The sequence below is a fragment of the Symphalangus syndactylus genome, chromosome 20, assembly GCF_028878055.3.
Source record: "Symphalangus syndactylus isolate Jambi chromosome 20, NHGRI_mSymSyn1-v2.1_pri, whole genome shotgun sequence".
In the NCBI taxonomy this organism is placed as follows: Eukaryota; Metazoa; Chordata; class Mammalia; order Primates; family Hylobatidae; genus Symphalangus; species Symphalangus syndactylus.
The window spans coordinates 23,584,328-23,607,358 of record NC_072442.2 but is presented as its reverse complement, the minus strand read 5'-3'; the positions used below and the strand labels follow the sequence as shown (position 1 = coordinate 23,607,358).

General features: G+C 45.0%; 2 protein-coding genes across 8 annotated transcripts; one reads left to right on the top strand and one right to left on the bottom strand.

The window, feature by feature from the left end:
- Positions 1-4,410: 4,410 nt before the first annotated feature.
- On the bottom strand, positions 4,411-6,556 carry LOC129469718 (C-C motif chemokine 4-like). Of its 7 annotated transcripts, none has more exons than XM_055256587.2 (3): positions 6,082-6,541; positions 5,398-5,512; positions 4,411-4,789 (listed from the first exon to the last, which is right to left on the bottom strand). In XM_055256587.2, the coding sequence occupies exons 1-3, from the start codon at positions 6,155-6,157 to the stop codon at positions 4,717-4,719; spliced, it is 264 nt and encodes an 87-aa protein (XP_055112562.1). In that variant the 5' UTR covers positions 6,158-6,541; the 3' UTR covers positions 4,411-4,716. The 7 variants fall into 7 exon arrangements, with proteins under 7 accessions (XP_055112562.1, XP_055112561.1, XP_055112558.1 ...); XM_055256586.2 differs by having other exon boundaries at positions 4,411-4,804; positions 6,082-6,524; XM_055256583.2 differs by lacking the exon at positions 4,411-4,789 and adding an exon at positions 4,832-4,983 and having other exon boundaries at positions 6,082-6,548.
- Positions 6,557-19,766: 13,210 nt separating this feature from the next.
- On the top strand, positions 19,767-21,756 carry LOC129469447 (C-C motif chemokine 3-like 1). Its single transcript, XM_055256049.2, has 3 exons — positions 19,767-20,041; positions 20,733-20,847; positions 21,251-21,756. The coding sequence occupies exons 1-3, from the start codon at positions 19,966-19,968 to the stop codon at positions 21,339-21,341; spliced, it is 282 nt and encodes a 93-aa protein (XP_055112024.1). The 5' UTR covers positions 19,767-19,965; the 3' UTR covers positions 21,342-21,756.
- Positions 21,757-23,031: the final 1,275 nt, after the last annotated feature.

Here is a 23,031-nt window from a genome sequence, read left to right as displayed (position 1 = left end):
AGGACCCCCTAAGGAAATGAATCAGGAGTTACTGTAAATAACAAACATCTCCTTGAGGAGCCCAGGGACATCGGGTCCTGAGATTTAGAAGGAGCTAACACGGCCTGAAGAAATTATTTCCGTGCAGCTGTGCTGGTCTCCCAGTTGGGAATGTTTCCATAGAAGGGGAGAGTCTCCCAGACCATCCTCCATCAAGTCCCATCAAGTCCATCTTCCCTGAAAAAAATTAATTTTGATTTTCTCATTCCTTCTGAATATATATATTTTACACACTTATCATATAGAACCATCCCTTGGTATCCACAGGGGATTGGTTCTAGGAATTCTCATGGCTTCCAAAATCTACACATGCTTAAGTCTCTGACATAGCATAGTATTTGCCCATAACCTATGAACATCCTCCCATATACTTTAATCTCTAGATTACTTAGAATACCTAAACAATGTAAATGCTATTAATAAATGTAAATGTAGATCGTTGTTATACTGCATTGTTTTTTATTTATTTTTCTTTTTTATTTTTTAGTTTTTGAGACAGGATATTGCTCTAGCACCCAGGCTGGAGTGCAGTCATGTCATCTCAGCTGTTTGTAACTTCTGCCTCCTGGGCTCAAGCGATCCTCCTGCCTCAGATTTCCAAGTAGCTGGGACTACAGGCATGTGCCACCTGACCCAGCTAATTTTGGTACTTTTTGTAGACAAGGGGTCTTGTTATATTGCCCAGGCTGGTCTAGAATTCCTAAGCTCAAATATTCCTCCCACCTTAGCCTCCCAAAGTGCTGGGATTACAGGTGTGAGCCACCAAACCTGGCCTATTGTGTTTTTTTCTTCCCCAAATATTTTCCATCCATCATCGGTTGAATCCACAGATTTGGAACCCACATATTCAAAGTGTTGGCTGTATCTAAAAATGAAACTATTTAAAAGGTAGAAAAATGCGCCACGATTTTGCCTCTCAATTCTTTTCTTCCATTTTCCTGTATGCTAGACTCAGTGGGAACCCAAGAGAGAAGGAGTTTAGAAGGGAGAACAGGTAGAGATAAGTGGGAAAGAGAGGGTTTTAAGGCCCTCAAGTCTGTAAAGGGTGAATGCAGACTGCAGCACAGGACTGCCACCCGGTCGCTGGTCTCAGCCTTAAGGAAGAGCTGTGGCTATGTCACCATCCTCAGCTCATCTTGCTCCCTTGATCCCTGCCTTTGCTTGCTCAGCTCCTGGCCTCCTTGGAGGAAAATGCCTGTGTCAATGGGAGCGTGATGGAGGGTTCCAGGTTGAGGTGGGATAGGGGGATAAGGACATGTTTGCGTGGACATGTCCTAAAGGAACATGTACATAAGGAAATGGACTCCCATCTGGAGAGTGAGCTGGGGGTGGTGGGCACTGCAAGGAGTAGGAAAACAGGCTGGATGTCTAGAAGTTGCTCCATAATCCATAGTTCCTTTCGAGTGTCCTGCTTCATCTGTTCTGGCTTCTGCCCCCACCCAGAGACCTGGAGAAACCTCAACTGGAATGTCAAGTAAGCAGATTCCAGTTCTCTGGGCCCAGGGTGAGAAAAGGAAGTTGTATGAAAAGAAGAGAAAGGAAAAAACAGTCTCCTATTGTGCAACAGGTGAAGTCCCACATTGCCCCACTTCGAGGATTCCATGCTTCCGTTTGTAATTCCTGGTGAAGCATTTCTTCATGAGGCTGCCCAGGCCTCCTGCCCTGGTGGCCCTGCCTCTGTGGAGCTGAGCTCCTCTGTTTCCATTAGCTGAGGGGCAGGGAGGATTGGGGAAGGGACTCCATCGTGAGGGAGGAGACCCGGATTCTGGCCCTAACCCTGCCTGCTCAACAATGAACCAGAGATGGGTCATGGCTCTGCTCTGGGCTGCATCTGACAGATGAGAGGATGGACTCTTTCTCAGACAAGAATCCAGGACCCCTCAGAGCACCCTAGATGTCTCAAGAAGAGGCGTGCTTCCTAAGGGTCTTGGACCCTGGATCAAGCCTCAGCCCCAGAACTCAGTTGCTGAAGCTGGTCTCCTCTTGGGATGCCTCTCCTCATTATAGTTCATCTCCTTGAGGTATGTCCCTCTCACCCTGGGTTCCTCCTGCAGGGAGGTTTGGCTCACCCTCTAGAATGCTCCCTTTCCTGCCACACTGAGCTATTGGGGGTCACTATTGGTGACGCGTCAGTTGGTGGTTGTATTTGTTCCTATTGCTGCTGTAAAAAATTACCACACACTTAGCGTCTTATAACCACATATTTATTCTCTAATAGTTCTGGAGGTGTGAAGTCTGAAATTAGATTCGCTGGGCCGCACTCCCTTTGGAGGCTCTAGGGGAGGAACGATTTCCATGCCTTTTCCAGCTTCTAGAGCTGCATCCTAACACCTCTTGGCTCCTGGCCTCTTCCTCTATCTTCCAAGCCAGCAGCATAGCATCTTGCTTCTGCTGTCACATCGCTAGCTTCTCCTCTATTAGCAAATTTTTCTCTTCCTCCCTCTTATAAGGACACTCACAACTACATTTAGGGCCTGACCAGATAATTCAAGGTAATCACTCCATCTCAAGATCCATAACTTGATCATATCTCCAAAGTCCCTTTTGCCATACAAAGTGACATTCACAGATTCTGAGGAATAGGATATGGACGCCTTGGAGGTCACTATTCAGCTACCATAGTGATCTATACCTTGTCTCTGGCCTGGGGTCATCCATTCTCTCTCCCATCCCATCCCCTCAGAATAGAATTGTGTATCTTCCTCCAAATCCACACCCTAATCTTACAGACCATCACAACTGCCCTCCCTTCACTCTCTTTAGGCTCTGAGAACATTCTAGGAGACTGCTTTCCAACAGAACTTTCTGCAGTGGTGGACAGAAAGTCCATAATCCATGCTGTCTAACATGGTAACTAGCCATGTTACCAAGGGCTACTGAGCACTTGAAATGTGACTAGTGTGACTCAGGAACTAAATTTTAAATTTTATTTCATTTTAATTAAATATAATGAAAATGTAAATAGCCACTTTGGCCAGTGGCTAACATATTAGACAGCTCAGATCTAGGCAAATGAAAGCAGAAACAATGGCCAGGCACATTCTTTGCTGCTAGCCTCTTCCCACATCTGTTTTGGATCAGCTCTGTCCCCTAATCTCCTTCTCTCAGTCCCCGCAGAATCTGAAGGAGGTTTCCACTGGGGCTCTGGAATGACGGGGGTGACCAAGGGCAGGACAAGGAAAGGAATTGTGTCTGTTGACCCCAGAGAAGTGCAGGGCTCCAGTTCTGCTTTTGCACAGGACTGAGAACACTCAAATGATTTTCAAGGTAGTCTCTGCCTTGTCCTTACTCAGCAACTGATCTCCCTTTTGAGGACCACAGAGGAGTGTCACTAGGGAATGTGTGCAGGAAAGGGCCTGAGCTTGGGAGCTGGCACTGGCCAGGGGTTCTGCTTTGCTATGCACTCGCTGAGTGGCACATGGAAAGTTACTTCCCAGGCCTTCTCCTTCAGTTTCCATGAAATGAGAGGGTTGGACCAGATGGTCTAGTTTCCTTTTAGCTTTAGTAGACCATGAGTCTATGTTCTGTGGATCAGGCTTTATTGTGCATGTAATTCTATTTCAGAGCCATGTAGTCTCTGACCTATGGAATAGGCAGTTCTGATTGAAGGATAATTAAGTAGAAGTGGCTTTAGGTTACTCCTGCAACACTTCCAAACAAAACCAGACCTCCATCCTTCTGTCATCATGACAACACTTTGCAGTAGCTTGGGATTTAGAGTGCTGATCCGTCAACTAACTAATCTAATCCTCATGATGATCCTGATAATTTCTAGGTCCATTTTAAGTGAAAAGGCTGAGGCTCAGAGAGGGAAGGAGGGAATCTTCCAGGTGCCCATTCCCATGATGGGTGCTTTACACATCACCTCGTAACAGCCCTTCGAAGTGGTTAATATTATCTCCATTTCACAGGTGTGAACTCTGAGGTCTAATAAGGCAAGATGACTTTCCCAATGTTATGCTGATAATAAGATGATGAAGTCACTTTTCTCACTCTTCTTCCCCCTTTGCTGTGCTGCTTCCCCTCTTTACAATTCGCCCCCAAGATGTTGAAATGATAACCTCCTTTTTTAAGGCATTCTTTCGTGACACTCCCCAAGCAGACCTACAAGCCTCAGCAAGTCACTTCACCTCTCTGTGCCTCTGTTTCCTTAACTGTGAAACTGGGGGCAATAGTCCCTACTTCATAAGGGTGTTAAAACCCTTGTTGAAAGTATGCAGTGAGATCATGTATTGAGAGCGTTCAGCCCAGAGCTCATATTAAGGACTCAGCAATTGCTCATTCTTACTGCTTTTGGAAACTGTAGCTTGCCCCCCCGCCCAATAGTACCAGGCAATTCCTTTTACTCCCAAATGAAATTAAAATCACGAAGAAATTGTCTGCATTTTATTTCAAAGTTTTATTATGAAAACACATGGAATTAACGGTGTTATCCGTGTATTTGCAACAGCAGAGAAACAGTGACAGTGGACCATCCCCTTAGGGGACACTTATCCTTTGGCTAAACTAATATAAATAATGGAAATAACACGTAATACAATAACACGGCACATAAAAAAGATTAAGAGAAGGGACAGGAACTGTGGAGAGGGGTCCTGAGTATGGAGGAGATGTGTCTCATGGAGATGCGTCCAGGCTCAGGTGACCTTCCCTGAAGACTTCCTGCCTCTGAGCAGCTCAGTTCAGTTCCAGGTCATTCACATACTCCTGGACCCACGTCTCACTGGGGTCAGCGCACACTTGCTTGCCTCTTTTGGTTTGGAATCTGTAGAAAAAGGAGCAGATAGATTAGAATCCCATGGGACCTTTGAGGTCATCTGGCTTTATCCCTTGCCTGTGGTCGGCATCTTCCTCTGCCTGACCGTGGTCCATGTGGGGCAGCTCTGGTGGATGGGATCCTTCCTGGAGCAGCACTGGAAGCAGACTCCCTGTAACTTCCACCCACTGGATTTCGCTGTGGGCCCCAGGGGTTGCCCAGATTAGGAACCAATGGGCATTGCGATCAATATGAATAGATCTCCCCATTCCCTGCCAGCCTGGGAGTGACTTTTCCACATGTCTTTCTAGCACAGTTTAAGGAATCGGTCCATATCTCATGGGACCTGTCTGCCTTCCCCTGCTTCCCTGTCCTCTGGATCACTTCCTCCCCAGGAACCCCCTTCTCTCTCGGCTGCCACTCAGCCGCCTTCAGCACTTGAAAAGTGAGTTCATGACCTGTGTCCTCACTGCTCTCAAGGAAGGCTTCAGCCCTGAGAGCTGCCTCCCCAGCGCTCAATCACCCCCCTCCCCAAAACAGGCTCCCTTTTAAAATCCAGCCCTCACCCTGCCTCCCAGGGCAGCCCAGGGGTGGATACTCACACGACAGCTGGCTGGGAGCAGAGGCTGCTGGTCTCGTAGTAATCGACCACAAAGTTGCGAGGCAGCTTCCTCGCGGTATAAGAAAAGCAGCAGGCGGTGGGAGGGTCTGAGCCCACTGAAAGGAAAGGCCGGGGTGAGATCAACACTGCCCGTGGGAGCTGTTTATTTTGACTTCTAATTTTGTGTCTTCATTGAGCATCCCTGTGGAGCTACCAGAACCCCAAATATGGTCCCTTGCATCCATTCCCACCTAACCTGAGCAGGAGTCTTATTCTGAATAGTGGATCTTCAGAGAAGAACAAGAAAGAAATCTAGAAGATTGGAACTGTATTCAGTCTCAGAACACATCGCACTCCCTTCATGTGACAGATGGGGAAACCGAGGCACAGAGAGGGATAGGACAGGGCAGGGGCTTGCTTGAACAATTAATTAGAGGCAGAGCCAATTCAACAGTCTGACTTCCAGCCCATCCTTTTCCTCTGCTGGTTGCTAATTCTTAAGAAAATAGGAACTTGAATGTTATTGAATATCTACTAGACTCTACATTTAGCAGCAGACTACGTGGCAATCTTCCTAGCTGCCTTTTGTCCCATCCCCAGATCCCACTGTTTGACCAGCCACAACTAGAAAACAAGACCCTGCCTACACCTTGACTTGAAATAGCAGTTGCAAAAGTAGACTTACTTGGTGCTGAGAGCGCTGGAGAGCAGAAGGCAGCTACTAGCACGAGGAGAGACAGGACAGCCACACAGAGCTTCATGGTGTTGGTGGAAAAGAGGTTTTCTCAGAGGTGAGGCTGCAGAACTCAGAAGCTTCAGAACCCAGCTGTGTCCCGTGCTGATACTGAGTTGGGAATCTCTCTTTATAGGGACTGTGAGGCCTGGGACAAATGTAGGGGCTCAGGGGAGTGAGTGGAATTTCCATGGTAGAGATGATGTCATGGCCCCTGAAGCTAGCTGAGTGAGGAGTTCCTCTCAGCTTCTCTTCCCCAGGGCGGTCATCATAGAGGAAAGATGAGGGAGGTGCAGGCGAGAAGAAAAGGGAAGTGGCACAACCAAAGGCAGTGACCGAGACTGGGGAGAGAGTTGCAAACCCCACAGGAAAAGATGAAATGTTCACACCTGCCACATGTGGCTTGTAGACAAGAACTGTGCTGCTCTTGGTGGTTGTCACCCCCAGATGCTGGAGGGTTCATGTCAGTCTTTCCAGGATGGCCACAAGCCTGGCCCCAAGCACAAAGCGGGAGCCAGGACTCCCCCATCCCCTTCCTGTGCCTTCTTCTGCTGAGCTGAGTGCCACTGACTTTTGTGCCCTATATGTTTCCTTGGGCATGAAGAGTCCAGTATTGGATGTGCAGAGGGACCCAGTAGGGTGACTCAGGAACATTTGTAACTTCTTATTGGACACCTACAATGTACCAGGCACTGGGAAAGCAGTCTTAAACATATTATGTCTAATCCCACCATAATGCTGAGCAGGGGTGTGTAATCTCATTTTACAGATAAGGCAATTGAGGATGAGAGAGTGGTCCACTGATGCGCTCAATGCCACACAGCTGATGAATGGCACTGCCAAGATTTGAATCAAGATTCACCTGACTCCAAAGTCCATTTTCTTTCCATGCTGTAGTCTCCAGAATAAACATAGAGTGTGAGCACAAAGAGAAACTGTTGACTGATAGACTGCTAGGAACTATTCCACACTCAAAGACCAGTTGTACTCAGACTTAATTCAGGAAAGGGATAGGGCTAGTCTGTCCTAGAACAAGGAGGGAACGGAGAAGAAATAAAGATTTCAGGATATTTTCTTGGACCAATAAAAGAACAGGACAAAAAAAAAAAAACAAAAACAAAAACAGTAAGAATCAAGTTTGGAAGACCCAGATAGAGAATGTTCTTCTAGTATAAAAACAGGATTGAGCTGGGTGCGGTGGCTCACACCTGTAATCCCAGAACTTTGGGAGGCCAAGGTAGGTGGATTGCTTGAGCCCAGAAGTTTGAGACCAGCCTGGGCAACATGGTGAAATCCTGTCTCTACAAAAAATACCAAAAAAAAAAATTTGGCTGGGAGTGGTGATGCACACCTGTAGTCCCAACTGCTCAGGAGGCTGAGGTGGGAGGATCACCTGAACCCAGGAAAGTCCAGGCTGCAGTGAGTGGAGATTGTGCCACTGCACTCCAGCTTGGGTGACAGAATGAGACCCTGTCTCAAAAATAAAGCAAAGCAAAACAAAACAAAACAGAATTGTATACCTAGTAAAGAGTTTATCTATGTTACAGACAAAATGTGTAATCTAAGGATGTGGGTGTGTCCTAACCAGACCATAGGGAATGCTCATGTTAAGCCCTGGCTGGTTTGAGGGCTGCTGGGCACCTGTACAGAAGGTGAAGATTAAAAAGGCCCTGAATACAGGAGTGTGTGAAGTTGGGCAAATGAGGGGAATGAGGATAATTGGATCAAGATCTCTATTTGCCTTTAGGTCTACTACTCTAACCCACCTGCTCACCCCAACCCCACTCTTCTCTGAGAAAGAAAAAAGAAGAGTAGGCCAGTAGCGGCGGCTCATGCCTGTAATCCCAGCACTTTGGGAGGCCGAGGTGGACAGATCACAAGGTCAGGAGATTGAGACCATCCTGGCTAACATGCTGAAACCCCATCTCCACTAAAAATACAAAAAATTAGCTGGGCGTGGTGGCAGGCACCTGTAGTCCCAGCTACTCAGGAGGCTGAGGCAGGAGAATGGCGTGAACCCAGGAGGTGGAGCTTGCAGTGAGCCGAGATCACGCCACTGCACTCCAGCCTGGGCAACAGCACAAGACTCTGTCTCAAAGACTCCAACTTGGTTTTCCAAAGATCAAGACTGTAACACCACGGCTTTTCTTTCTCTCTTTTCTTTCTTTCTCTCTTTCTCTTTTTCTTTCTTTTTTTTTCTCTCTTTCTTTCTTCTTTCTTTCTCTCTCTTTCTTTCTTCTTTCTTTTTTTCTTTCTTTGTCTTTGCTTAGGCCATTATCCTAAGCAAACTAACACAGGAACAGAAAACCAAATACTGCATGTTCTCACTTATAATTGGAAGCTAAACATTGAGTACATATGGACACAAAGAAGGGAACAGTAGGCACCAGGGTATACTCATGGGTGAAGTGTGGGAGGAGGGTGAGGATTTAAAAAAACTACCTGTTGGGTACTCTGCTTATTACCTGGGTGATGAAATAATCTGTACACCAAACCTCTGCAACACACAATTTACCTATATAACAAACCTGCACATGTACCCCTGAACCTAAAATACAAGTTAAGAAAAAAAGACCTACAGCATCTGGGAGCCTAGGAGGGGTTGGAGCAGCATCCTCGGGTACTTCAGGGTCATCAAATAAAGTACAAGGTCATCCTATCTCAGCATTCTCCCTCACTCCCCACCCGCACACACAAGCTGCACTTCTCTCATCTGTTCTCTCCTCCTTTTCTTTGTACAGCTCTTGGTTCAAATGTTCTGATCTTCTCCAAGACCCTCGCCCCCAGCTGTAATATTCAGTGTTCCCTGATAGCAGATGTGTTAGTACCTCTCCTGGCCTTTCCTAGTTGGTGCAGTTTCATCTTCATGCATCAAGGACCTTACTTTAAGGGGAGCAGAATGTGTCTCATGTTCTCTGGATTCACACAGACTTCGTTATCTATGACATTTTTATTCAACCCGATGTACTAACTATCTGCTATTTGTCAGGGCAGGCAGAGCTGAACAAAACCCCATCCCTGCCTTCGAAGAGTTCCATGTCTAGTGATGGCACTGACAGTGACAGAAATAACTATTCCATGAGGAGGAATAAGCTAAGTGTCGTGTCAGAGGAAGAAACAAAGTGTCAGGAAGGCTGAAGGATGGAGAAGGCTGTCTATCAGCTGTAGATGTGTAGTTTCAAGTGAAATCTCAATCCCCACTAGAGCAGCTGACTGAATGAGCAGGGTGGAGGGGTTAGGAGGATGCCTGCTCTGGGGCTTCAGGAGAATAACGATTGATAAAGTGGGTGATTAGTCATCACTGAGCCATACAATGAGTTTGCCTGTTGACTTTTGTTTCCTCGCCTTGATCTGATCTTTGGCTCATGGGGGTAAAAGGTTTTGAGAGATCTTCATGAAGATCCTAACAACAATACTGTGTCTGCACCAGTGGAAGTCCACACTGAGAGTGAAAAGGACTTGTATCCTTTTGTTCAGCCGTATTAACTCCCCCCACCCCAAGATTTAGGCACTGGTGCCATTTAGAACTCCTAGAGGGCAAATGGGGAGACTGGAAAGCCAAAGAGAGCCAATAATCAATGATAACAAATGACTCTCAAATACATGACAAAAAAGATTCTCATCTTCCCTAGAGAAACTTCCCTGACCTCTTTCCCAGGTAAACTCTGTATCCTTCACTGTGCTCCTACAGTCTCCTGAACTATTTCTTTCTTACCACCTATCACATATTTATCTATTCATGTGGTTGCCTCCCCAACTAGAAAGTGAGCTCCTTGATGCAGAAACTGTGTTATGCTTATCTCCATGGAGGGGATGTGATGAGTAATATGGACTCAAGATGTGGACCCTTATATAGCCAAATGAGTAAACCAAGTACGAATGAACTGGGTGTTCTGACATTTCACCCAAAAGGTGATTCCTCAGCCCTGACAGTGTGGTACTTCCCCTTCTCCTCCACCCTCAACCCACACATCCAGTAGTTTTATCATAATGGATACTATTCTTGGACTCAACTCTTTGTAGCTCAGCGTTGCAAGAAGTGACAGCAAGGGTCATCCAAGGTTCCAGGGAGCTCCATTCAGAGGGCCACCCCCTCACCCCTAGCAGGGAAGCCCTTCTTTCCCCCTCACTTGTGGTCATTTGGAGGTTTCCCCCTCCACATCCTTCACCACCACTATATTCATAACTCCATTCTGGGCATTTTTACATTTGTCTTGTCATCTTGTCCTCAACCTCCCAGGCTGCAGACAGGCCCAGCAGCCACAGCAGTAACATAACCTTGAAAATGTCCTGGTATTTTTCATTTTCCTCAGCATATCCATGGCCTGTGGTTTTACCTGATCCCAATCTGTTTTGCCAGTGTACAGATTAGGAAAGCAAAACCTAGAGAAGTGAAAAGACCTGATCAAGGTCACACAGGATGCATGTCAAGACCCAAGGCCTACAACTCCCAGTTCAGTGATGTCCAGAGTCCCTCTACAGGTATGACCTTCTGAGATTACACATATAGGCAATCTCTGTTAATAACAGACTCTCAGAAGAGATTACCAAACTGCAGAGGAGCAGGGTAGAGAGGCAGTCAATCTGGACATCCTGGCCTCTCCTAGAGTGTTGGGGAGACCCCTGAGTGTTGAGGCCAAGAGGTGGCCTCCAGGAGGTGGATGCCTAGAACTAGGCCAAGAGGTGGCCTCCAGGAGGTGGATGCCCTGGAGGGCAAATGTGGAGACTGGAAAGCCAAGGGGAGCTGGAACATAGGGTCATTTTGCCAAGATAATAAACCAAGATGAGGCAAATCCTGCGGTTTTGCCAGTATGGTATCCAAGTCACTTTGGTGGAAATGGGAGCAGAAGCTGAATTGTGGATTGAAGAAACAAGTACACAATTATCCAGAGTGCAGCATTCTTCAGGATGAAATCTGTAATGCTATAGTAAACTGAGGAATGAAGAGACCAATATGGGAGAACAGGAGGGTATTTATTTTAAGGTGTGCACTGGCTCAGTGAATTCACATCCAAAAAGCTGAGCATTGGGAGCACTTCAACAAAGATAGAGTGGGGTTTTACAAGCAGGCTTACAGAAGCAAAACAAAAGCAGTTAATCATATAATGGTAGGTCCCATAGTCTATAGAATAGCATAACTTGTGGCCTTGCTTAGCTGGTGGCCTTGTAGCTGCACTGAAAGAAAAACAAGAACTGGCTAAATACAGACATTTGTCCCTTTTTTTTTCTTCAGCCTTGTTGTGGAGGGGGGGTGTCTGGAGCCCATTCCTTTGGCTTTGACTTCTCAAACAACGTTATCTTATAACTGTCCTTGAAGTGAGCTTGCTAGGCAGAGGAAAACTTGTTCTCCTTTACTTTTTAACCCTTGCTTGCTTGTTACTTTTCTTGGAGTGAATGAGTGCATATTTATTTTTGAAATTTCTGCCTCTGTAGGACAGTGAGTGGTTGGAGCAGCTCATCAGTGATTGCCAAATTCTGACTATGGAGCTGGCCAGCCCCACTCTTCTTACCATGGAAATGGACCTTCGTCGCCTGCCACAGACTGCTCTTAGTTGTGAAAGGCAGAAGTCAGGAACTTCAGGAGATGTTAAATTCCTGAGAGAGGGGTAAAGCCTCACCAGCATTCATGAGGTCAAGAAAACTTTCAGTATTCCTTGTGAAGCATCTTCCTTCAAATTGTTTCTGGCCTCTTTCCATGCAGGTTATAGGGAATATTCCAGCAAGAGATGAACATAATTCAGTAAAGCTTTATTGAGTACCTACTGTGTGACAGGCATTTTGTCCGAGGGTGAGGGTATGCACTTTAGATGGTGGTAGTGAAGTGTTATGGAGGGCTTCCAAAAAATTTGAGATCTGTTTTTTTTTTCTTTTTGAAAAAAAATTTATGGCCAGGGGTGCTGGCTCATGCCTAAAATCCCAGCACTTTTGGAGGCTGAGATGGGTGGGTCATCTGAGTCAGGAGTTTGAGAATAGCCTGGCCAACATAGTGAAATCCCATCTCTACTAAAAATACAAAAACTTAGTTTGGTGTGGTGGCACATGCCTGTAGTCCCAGCTACTCGGGAGGCTGAGGCATGAGAATCTGTTGAACCTGGAAGGTGGAGATCTCAGTGAGCCAAGATCGCGCCACTGACTCCAGCATGGGTGACAGAGTGAGAGTCTGTCTCAAATAAATAAATAAACAAATAAATAAATAAATAATATATATATAACTAATATATGTATTATATCTATATATTTATAACTAACATATATATTAGTTTTTCTTTTATAGAAAGTATACATGGTCATTTACAAAATTGAAAAAATATAGGGAGGCATATATAAGAAAATTAAAATTGCCCTATCATTCTGTACCTAGTTTTATAGTTTACTATTGGTACTTAATATTCTTTCATGACCTAGTACACCTTATTATTGCTACTTAGTCTTCTTCTGTGTCATTACAAACTTAAATATTACTCAAAAATGGCATGAATATACACATGATATTTTATTGCATAGATATACCAAAAGTTGTATTTAATCATTCTGCTATTCACATCAGTCCATTCATGTTGCTCTAACTTTTCTCTATTATAGGTTAAACTGAGATTAGCCAGGCAAAGACAGGGACAGGGGTATCCAGACAAAGAACAAGAGACCTGCACTTGTTTCTGATGTAAAATGGAGGTATTGAAATATTTCAATAATAATGAAATGGTAATAGTAATAATAGTAGATAGCACTTACTATGAACCAGTAATGTTCTTGGCCTTTCATAGATATTAATGCATTTAATCCTCACAGTGGCCCTCTGAGGTAAGTGCTGTAACTATCCTCTTTCACACGCGAAGAAACTGAAGCACAGAGAGGTATGTAACTTATGGAAAAACACACAGCTGACACACAGCAGATTTGAAACTGAAGCCAAGAAGTCTGGCTCTAGAGCATGAATAAATCACAAAAGGGAAGTGTGCTGTATTATAAATTTGTGTTAAAAGCATAACAGCCAAAGTTTGTTATTCTGGTGTAAAATGTCTTTTCTGTTTTGCATTTTGCCTGCCTTTGAACAGCAAGATCCATGGATTTCTCTCTTTTTCTTAGAAAATTTGGGGAATTACAGGATGGTTTTGCTGTCTCATGCCTATAATTCCAGCACTTTGGGAGGCCGAGGTGGGCAGATCACTTGAGGCCAGGAGTTTGGGACCAGCCTGGCCAACATGGTGAAACCCTGTCTCTGCTAAAAACGCAAAAATTAACCAGGCATGGTGGCATATGCCTGTAATCACAGCTACTCAGGAGGCTGAGGCGGGAGAATCACTTGAACCTAGGGGGAGGGGGAGGGGGAGGGGGAGGGGGAGGCGGAGGTTGCAGTGAGCTGAGATCGCCCCCACTGCACTCCAGCCTGGGCGACAGAGGGAGAGTCTGTCAAAAAAAAAAAAAAAAAACAAGAAAATAAAAGATGCGAAATTACATAATGTTTTTCCTTAATTGTTCTAAATATGAATCCCTGCAGCTGTCATGGAATGTGCCCACATTCATAGTATTTCACTCTGCCCTGTGGTTTACAAGAAGGGGAAATTGTGCTTTACCAAGTGGGCACCTCCTTCATTAAAAGCAAGGTAGAGAGCTGCACATTTAAGGAACCACAGGTAGTGCAAAAAATGCTGAGTCTTGGTTTTCAGGAAGTCTCAGCAGGCAAGTCATGAGGCCAGAGAGGTAGACAGGGGTCAGGTTACAGAGAAGCTTCCATTTCATGCCAGATACGATGCAGAATGTTTGCAAGATTTTAAAAGGAGAGAAACGGAGACTGAGTTGAGCTTTAGCAAAAGTATATTGGATGCCGTATGGTGAGACAGATTAAAAAGAGACAAAACTAGGCCAGGCATGGTGGCTCATGCCTGTAATCTCAGCACTTTCGCATGCTGAAGCAGGCAGATCACTTGAGGCCAGGAGTTCAAGACCAGCCTGGCCAACATGGTGAAGCTCCGTCTCCACGAAAAATACAAAAAGTTAGCTGGGTGTGGTGCCACATTCCTGTAATCCCAGCTACTCGGGAGGCTGAGACACAAGAATTGCTTGAGCCTGGGAGACCAAGGTTGCAGTGAGCCAAGATCGAGCCATTGCCCTCAGGCCTGGGCCACAGAGTGAGACCTTGTCTCAAAATAAATAAATAAATTAGAGACAAAAGTAGAAGAAAAAGCAGTTGCTAGGACCTCTTCTAGCTGTCATGGTGAGAATCCATAAGAACCTGACCTAAGACAGAGGCAGTGGGAATGGTGAGAGGCAGATGCATTTAAAATTGAATGTAGACTAGAGTTGGTGATTGAATAGCTGTAGGAGATGACAGAGAAAGAGGAGACAAGGGTGACTCTCGGCTTTCTGGATTGGAAGACTGATAGGAAGAGGCACTTTTTATTGGGTAGAGAATATGGAAGAAGGGGCAAGGGACCAGGAGAGGGATCAGATCCAGTGCCAAGACATATGCCCTGACCTACTGCACACACGCAAGAAATGGCCAGAGAAAATAACAAGGACTCAGGACAGGAAACAAGGGGCTGGCTGCAGAAAGAAGGGGCTGTGTCAATGAGACATTGTCTGTCTAAGATCCTAGACAGGGAACTCCAGGCTGCTGCTTCTGCCTGTATGAAAGGCAGGACCCATACCTGCTGCAACCTGACCACACAGACCACATATGAGAAAAGGAGGCCAAAGCTGGGCCAAACAGGGTGTCATCATCAGTGAACCCATCCCTGGGGCGCCTGCTGCTACAGGAGATAGCAGAGGGTGACACTTGGGGAAGTGGAGCCTCGGGGCCAGAATCTGGAAGGAAAGCAATGCCCCACGCTGGGCAGCACGGGCAGCAGCACACAGTGGTGAGGCAAGCTGAGCAGCACAAGGCAAAGACGCCGCAGAGGACAAACTGCCCAGCCAGGATTCCCTGCACTGCGGACTGGGACGCTCTGCTGGACTGAGTTGGGGCCTCACAGAGGCTGAAATGAGCCAGAGCGCTGGGACACAGATCAAATCCCTCCATGCTGAAGGGTCCATGGTGTTGACTGCTGGCTACTTTCTGTCACCACCACCTAAGGAATCTTGGATGGTCAGTTTCCCAAAGATCAAAACTGTGACACCATGGTCTTTTTCTTTCTTTTCTTTTCTTTTCTTTTCTTTTCTTTTCTTTTTTTTCTTTTCTTTTCTTTTCTTTTCTTTTCTTTTCTTTCTCTCTCTCCTTCCTTCCTTCCTTCTTTGCTTCTTTCTTTCTTTCATCTTTTCTTTCTTCTTTCTTTTTCTTTCTTTCTCTTCTTTCTTTCTCTTTCTTCTTTCTTTTTCTTTCTTTCTTTCCTTTATCTTTAAAACAAATCATAACCTTTTAGATCCAAGTTACTGAAAACTTCTTTATATAAGTTTAATTTACATTTCTCTTTCGAATTGTATCTTTATTGGGGCCCTAAATTCTCTCTTTTTTTTTTTTTCTGAGACGGAGTCTCTCTCTGTCGCCTAGGCTGGAGTGCAGTGGTGCGATCTCAGCTCACTGCAGCATCCTGGATTCAGGTGATTCTCCTACCTCAACCTTCCGAGTAGCTAGGACTACAGTCATATGCCACCACGCCTAGCTAATTTTTTGTATTTTTAGTAGAGACAGGGTTTCACCATGTTGACCAGCCTGGTCTCAAACTCCTGGCCTCAGGAGACCCACCTGCCTCAGCCTCCCAAAGTGCTGGGATTACAGGCATGAGCCACCGTGCCTGGCTTCAATTCTCATTTTATTTACAGATTCTTCCTTGGCTCTGGAGACCTGTCACACTTCTGACTGTCTCTCCTGATTCTGTGTGTGTGTATGTGTGTGTTTCTTTTATTTTAAGTTCAGGGATGCATGTGCAGGTTTCTTACATAGGTAAACTTGTGTCATGGGGGTTTGGTGTACAAATGATTTCATCACCCAGGTATTAAGCCTAGTACTCATTAGTTATTTTTCCTGATCCTCTCCCCGTTCCCACTCACCATGGCCTTACTTATCCTACCCTTCCCATTAGTCTTTCAACTCCATAGTGAGAGTTCAGGCATAACACATATTGTTAGTCAAATCAGTGATTTATTTATTCATCAAATAGCTATTATGCTTCACTATAGGTCAGGCATTGTGGTTATCACTGAAGATACACTGGTAACTAACACAGACAGTGGAATATAAAACTGACCAATTCCATCTGCATGACCCTGGGTACATCATTTCAACTGGGAACATCAATTTACCACCTAGGAAATGTCTAAGACCCTCCCAACTCAACCCCGTCCTACATCTCTCTTACATTATTCATTCAACGTATATAAATTAAGCACACGCTATGCATGCGACTGTATTTTACTCCAAGCCAAAACACATGGCAAAGGGCTATTTCATGGTTTGGGGATTGATCAAGAAAGTCTTACAAATATATAAACACTGAGATAGAATTATGTATTCAATAAATCATCTTTATTATAAAGAACACAATAATAAGAGATAGAGACTAGGTCAGGAGGTTCATCATGTTATAATCATGTGCTAGGATTTGGTTTAAATCAACCAACAAGACATGGTCTAAAGTTGATTTACAATCTGAGAAGACACTCTAAAAAATCTACCATTATAGGAGTGTTGTGAGGATCAAATATAATAAGTTGTGGTACAGGACATGTAGCGTGTGTTACCTAGAGTCAGACTACCTGGATTTGAATCCCTGCTCTCCTAGTCATCAGCTTTATGGCCTTCGGAAAATTGCTTAACCTCTATTTACTTTGGTTTCTTCACCTGTTCAACTGAGAAAGTATAATGGTAACTAAATCATAGGGTTGTTTTGAAGAATAACAGTTCAAACATGTAAATCCATATTATGGAAATTGGCACATGGTGATCACTCGATAAATATTACTTATTGTGAACTAAAATTTGTGTAGTTGCTAATCTATCATTAGCACAAAATAAAAGTTTGTTTCCAAACTCCCACATTGCCTTTATTAAACTATAAATTTCTTGAGAAAAAGAAACTAAAATAAAATCAACAGGACGTGGTCTAGATTTTTGAAGAGCAAATTACATAGATAACTAATTATAACACACTGTGCTGTAATCACAGAGATAGAGGATGTCCCTTATCAGAACACTGATTCAGCAGTTTCCATTTCCTTTTCTCACTCTCCACAACTCACAGAAGCCAGCTCCCAGGAAAGGAATCATGAGTATGGAGGGGGTTCCCCTGAGAAGTGCGTGAGGGAATGCAATTCGGGGTATCAACGAGAGCTGGGAGGCAGAGGGTGGGGTGAGAAGGAGGCATTGCCTGTGATGTAGGTTTCTAATGAGACAAGTGGCAGAGATACCTTTATTTGGAATTGGTAGCAATAGGGGAAGATACGTGGATGACAAAGCTCCACTGAAACCTACCATGGCCCCTGATCTTGCCTCTGCTTCTCCTCCCTCAGGACTGGCACTGGCCATCATTGGGGTGGAATGGAAACAGAGCTCATGTGTATTAAAAGACCTAAGTTTACAGACACTTAGGAAGGACAGAATTCCAAAGGCGTGGTCGCACTTGGCTTCTGTCCTCCGTTGTTCTCCAGCATCAAACATATCAACTCTAACCCCTTTGGGGGGAATTCAAGGCCTGTCCTGGTTTGGTCCCAATTTAGATTTATCATCCATATTTGCCCCCACCGCTCTGCAGCTCCACTGAAGCACCCCCTCTTTCCTCTGAGCCCACAATGTTACACCCAGAACTCTGCCTCTGCTGGGCCTCCACCGCCCACCCATCTATAGATGCCTAAATCCTGGGCAGTTATCCAGACACGACTAAAGTTCCATCCCTTCCATGAAGCCTTCCCCAACCCTCTGGTCACTTCTTCCCCTCGTGGGGTTCTGAGCTTTCATTTCTTTTTCTACTAAGAATCTTACAATTACCTGTTCATATACTCTACCTGCCCCCACGAGACCAGGGGCATCTCAGAAACAAAGATCATTAAAACCAACTAAATCTATTTCTCATTATAAAATGAGGTATGCTGATTGATTGTGAAATAATAAAATAACAAAGTATGGAAAAGAAAAAAAAAGCATATAATCTGGCTGAGAAGGTAGAGACCCTTCCACACCACTGAAATTATGTATTGAAAAGAATAAGGAAAAAACTGCTTCAGTTTGGCATGATTTGTGTAAGTATAGTATAGGATCCTTAAAATGCTTCAAAGAAATGGGAAATCAAGACTTCATTTTGGCAAAGGCCATTGAACAGAAACTTTAGCACATTTATCAGTAATTTCTTTCAGATTAAACAACTGACAACAACCCACTTTTCAACCAGTGATGTTGGAAATGTTTTAAAACAAAATTAGTTCACAAATTTGTGGGCTGACCAAGAAGGTAATAAAGTCTCACTAAATAAAATGAGGAAAATTCAGAAAAAGAAAAAAATAAGAAAATAAATCACCCATGGATCTAAGCACTATTCATTCTTTAAGGCATGTATTTCCAAGCGTTTTTATTTTTTCCATGCCTAGGGTTGGCATGGCATATATATATCTTTATATGATTCTTCAAATTTTGTAGAGTTTGTATAATGTCGTATCTTGCTTTTTTAACCACTGATGTTATAAGCATATTTATGCCGCTTCATTCATTTTAGGGACTTAATAATAAAGGATCTCGTGGATAATTTATCATTCGCTGATAGAGAAAAATCTGGCTTTGCTTATTTTAGAGTTATAAATGATGCTGGGTCGGGTATCTTTATGTTTGAGGATGGCTCCATATTTGGGTTGTTTCCACAGAACTCTTTCCCAGAAATGCTTTTTCTGGGTTAATGGCTACACATATTTCCAGGCACCTGACATATTGACACCCACCTCTAAAGTATTTTTATGATCCACAACAAGTGTTTAACACAGCGCCCCAGTCACTCCGAGACTAATAAACAGACAAATGACTGAAACGTGACCTCATGCTTTCTATTCCTCCACCTTTCATTGAGTTCCTTGCCTCTGGGAGGAGGAATGGGGGTTGTGCAGCCCTCCACAGCATCAGCCCATTGACCCTATCCTTGTGGTTATAGCAGCTGAGGAAGCAGAATTGCAGCTCTGTGGGAAGGAATGGGGCTGGAGAGTTCATGCATAGGCCAGTTCTTTTTGTTTGTTTGTTTGTTTGAGACGGAGTTTCGCTTTTGTTGCCCAGGCTGGAGTGCAATGGCATGGCCTCGGCTGACCACAGCCCCCGCCTCCTGGGTTCAAGCGATTCTCCTGCCTCAGCCTCCCGAGTAGCTGGGATTACAGGCATGTGCCACCACACCCGACTACTTTTGTATTTTTAGTAGAGATGGGGTTTCTCTTCCTTGGTCAGGCTGGTCTCGAACTCCTGACCTCAGGTGATCCGCAGCCTTGGCCTCCCAAAGTGCTGGGATTTCAGGTGTGAGCGACTATGCCTGGCTGCATAGACCAGTTCTTAAGAGAAGGGATCGACTAAGAATAGCCTTGGGTTGACACACACCCCTCTTCACACTCATAGAAGAAACCCCATGAAACTAGAACCAGTCATGAGTTGAGAGCTGAGAGTTAGAGAATAGCTCAGAGATGCTATTCTTGGATATCCTGAGCCCCTGTGGTCACCAGGGACCCTGAGTTGTGCAACACTCGGCATGACAGCATCACTACGCTTAAAAATTTCCCTCCTCACCCCCAGATTCCATTTCCCCATCCGCCAGGGCTGCCTATAAAGAGAAGGAGAGATGGCTTCAGACTTCAGAAGGACACGGGCAGCAGACAGTGGTCAGTCCTCTCTTGGCTCTGCTGACACTCGAGCCCACATTCCATCACCTGCTCACAATCATGCAGGTCTCCACTGCTGCCCTTGCCGTCCTCCTCTGCACCATGGCTCTCTGCAACCAGGTCTTCTCTGCACCACGTGAGTCCGTGTTGTTGTTATGGGTATCACCACTCTCTGGCCATGGTTAGACCACATCAATCTTTTCTTGTGGCCTAAGAGCCCCGAAGAGAAAAGAAGGAAGTTCTTCATGGGCTGCCAAACACCTTGGTCTTTTTCTTCACGGCTTTTATTTTTATCTCTAGAAGGGGTCTTAGCCCTCCTACTTTCCAGGTATGAGAATCTAGGCAGGGGCAGGGGAGTTACAGTCCCTTGCACAGATAGAAAAACAGGGTTTGAAATGAATCAGTTTGCAACAGGCAGAATCCAGGGCTGGTTACTTCCCAGTGGGGTCTGTTGTTCACTCTCCAGCTCACCCTAGGTCTCCCAGGAGCTCTGTCCCTTTGATGTCTTATGAGAGATGTCCAGGGCTTCTCTTGGGCTGAGGTATGACTTCTTGAACCAGACAAAATTCCCTGAAGAGAACTGAGATAAGAGAACAGTCCGTTCAGGTGTCTGGATCACACAGAGAAACAGAGAACCCACTATAAGGAGTCAAGGGGAAAGAAGAATATAGACAGAAACAAAGAGACATTCCTCATCAAAAATGCCCAAATGCCTTCCAGTCACTTGGTCTGAGCAAGCCTGCCCTCCTCGAACACTCGGGGATCAGAAGCTGCCTGGCCTTTTCTTCTGAGCTGTGACTCGGGCTCATTCTCTCCTTTCTCCGCAGTTGCTGCTGACACGCCGACCGCCTGCTGCTTCAGCTACATCTCCCGGCAGATTCCACAGAACTTCATAGCTGACTACTTTGAGACCAGCAGCCAGTGCTCCAAGCCCAGTGTCATGTAAGTGCCAGTCTTCCTGCTCACCTCTAGGGAGGTAGGGAGGGTCGGGGAGGGGGCAGAGACAGGCCAGAAGGCAATCCTGGAAAGGCCCAGCCTTCAGGAGCCTATCGGGGACACAGGCCGCAGGGCTCCGAGGTGTGACCTGACTCGGGGCTGGAGTGAGGCGGGTGTTACAGAGTCAGGAAGGGCTGCCCCAGGAAGAAGGAGGCAGCAGGACCTTCTGAGGACCCCCTCGCCCAGAGTCACTGAGAGAAGCTCTCTAGATGGAGATAGGCAGGGGGCCCCTGAGAGAGGAGCAGGCCCTGAGCTGCCCAGGACAGAGAGCAGGATGGCGGGGCCATGGTGGGCCCAGGATCCCCCTGCTGGATTCCCCAGTGCTTAATCCTTCCTCCCTTCTCCACAGCTTCCTAACCAAGAGAGGCCGGCAGGTCTGTGCTGACCCCAGTGAGGAGTGGGTCCAGAAATATGTCAGCGACCTGGAGCTGAGTGCCTGAGGGGTCTGGAAGCTGCGAGGACCCAGTGACCTCGGTGGGCCCAGTGGGGAGCGGGAGCCTGAGCCTTGGGAACATGCCTGTGACCGCCACAGCTACCTCGTCTATGGACTGGTTGTTGCCCAACAGCCACACTGTGGGACTCTTCTTAACTTAAATTTTAATTTATTTATAGTATTTAGTTTTTGTAATTTATTTTCGATTTCACAGTGTGTTTGTGATTGTTTGCTCTGAGAGTTCCCCTGTCCCCTGCCCCTTCCCTCACACTGTGTCTGGTGACAACCGAGTGGCTGTCATCGGCCTGCTGTAGGCAGTGAGGGTACCAAAGCCACCAGACTGACAAATGTGTATCGGCTGCTTTTGTTCCGGGCTGTGATCGGCCTGGGGAAATAATAAAGATGCTCTTTTAAAAGGTAAACCAGTTTTGAGTTTCATTTTGTTTTTCCGGCAAATCAAAATCACTGGTTAAGAGGAATCATAGGCAACGATTAGGAAGATGTGAAATGGAGGGAAATTGGGAGAGATGGGGAGGGCTACCACAGAGTCATCTGCTTTACAACGTTCTGGAACATTGAAACTACGAATATGTTATAACTCAAATCGTAATGTGCACGCTCTAGGAGAATTCACTACTTGAATGGACACCATTAAGCAGAGTATTCTGTAGTGCATATTCATGATGAATCAAGCTCTTAATAGCAATTACTTACATTGTTGAGGCTTACTCCTACTGAGTGCTTTTTATACATTGTTCGTTTAATCTTACCAATGCAATAGTACAGCTTAGGTACTATTAATACCTCCATGTGACAGAAAAGTAACCCAGGACTCAGAAAGGTTAGACAACTTGGCTGAGGTTACACAGCACGTAAATGGTCAATTGTGTTCCAAAACTGGACTTTTATTGAACTACAGACTATGCTGTTAACAATTGACCAAGTTATTTCCCAAAGTATGACCCACCTATACTCAAATCTTACCCTATTCTTTAACAGATGATATTTTATCCATTGCAACCACTTCCTGTCAGGATTCTGAGTTGACATAGAGTGTTTGAGCAGTGATTATTTAAGCCAGTTACATCAGGATCTTTAGGTGTAGACCTGGGAACTGATACTTTTATCAAGCTCGTGAGGTGTTCCATAGCATGTTAATGACTGACAGCAACTGTCAATAGAATTCACCACTGTTTTCTAAATGTGGTTAAGTATCTGCATATGGCAACAGGCATATTATACATTATTTCTCTAGAATCTACACTCTACAAAATAAATAGCTAAAGTCAGAGAAGGAAAAGACAACCAGCTTCTGTGTGGAGCAGGATGCTGTCTATAGGTTTACTGTGAAAGGTAAGTTATTTAATAGATGGATTGCTTGCATTGTATGTACAAGAAATGCATACTAAGCTAGGGTCCTTTTTGCAGAAGAAAGGGAAATTCAAAATATTTGTGTGAAAACCAAATGTGTTAATTTTTATGAGCTATGCTTTTTTCATTTTGTCTCAAATAATCTAATTTCTGTGTCCAAACATGTTTAGAATTGTAGGGCTCAAACTCTTTAAAGCATAATTAAACACTACTACTTTGCAAATATTAAAATGCACATACTATGTGACCTACGTCCCATTTGACCTGATCCCATTTCTAGGAATCTGCTTCATAGAAACTCTGCCAAATGATGAGACTATGTAGAC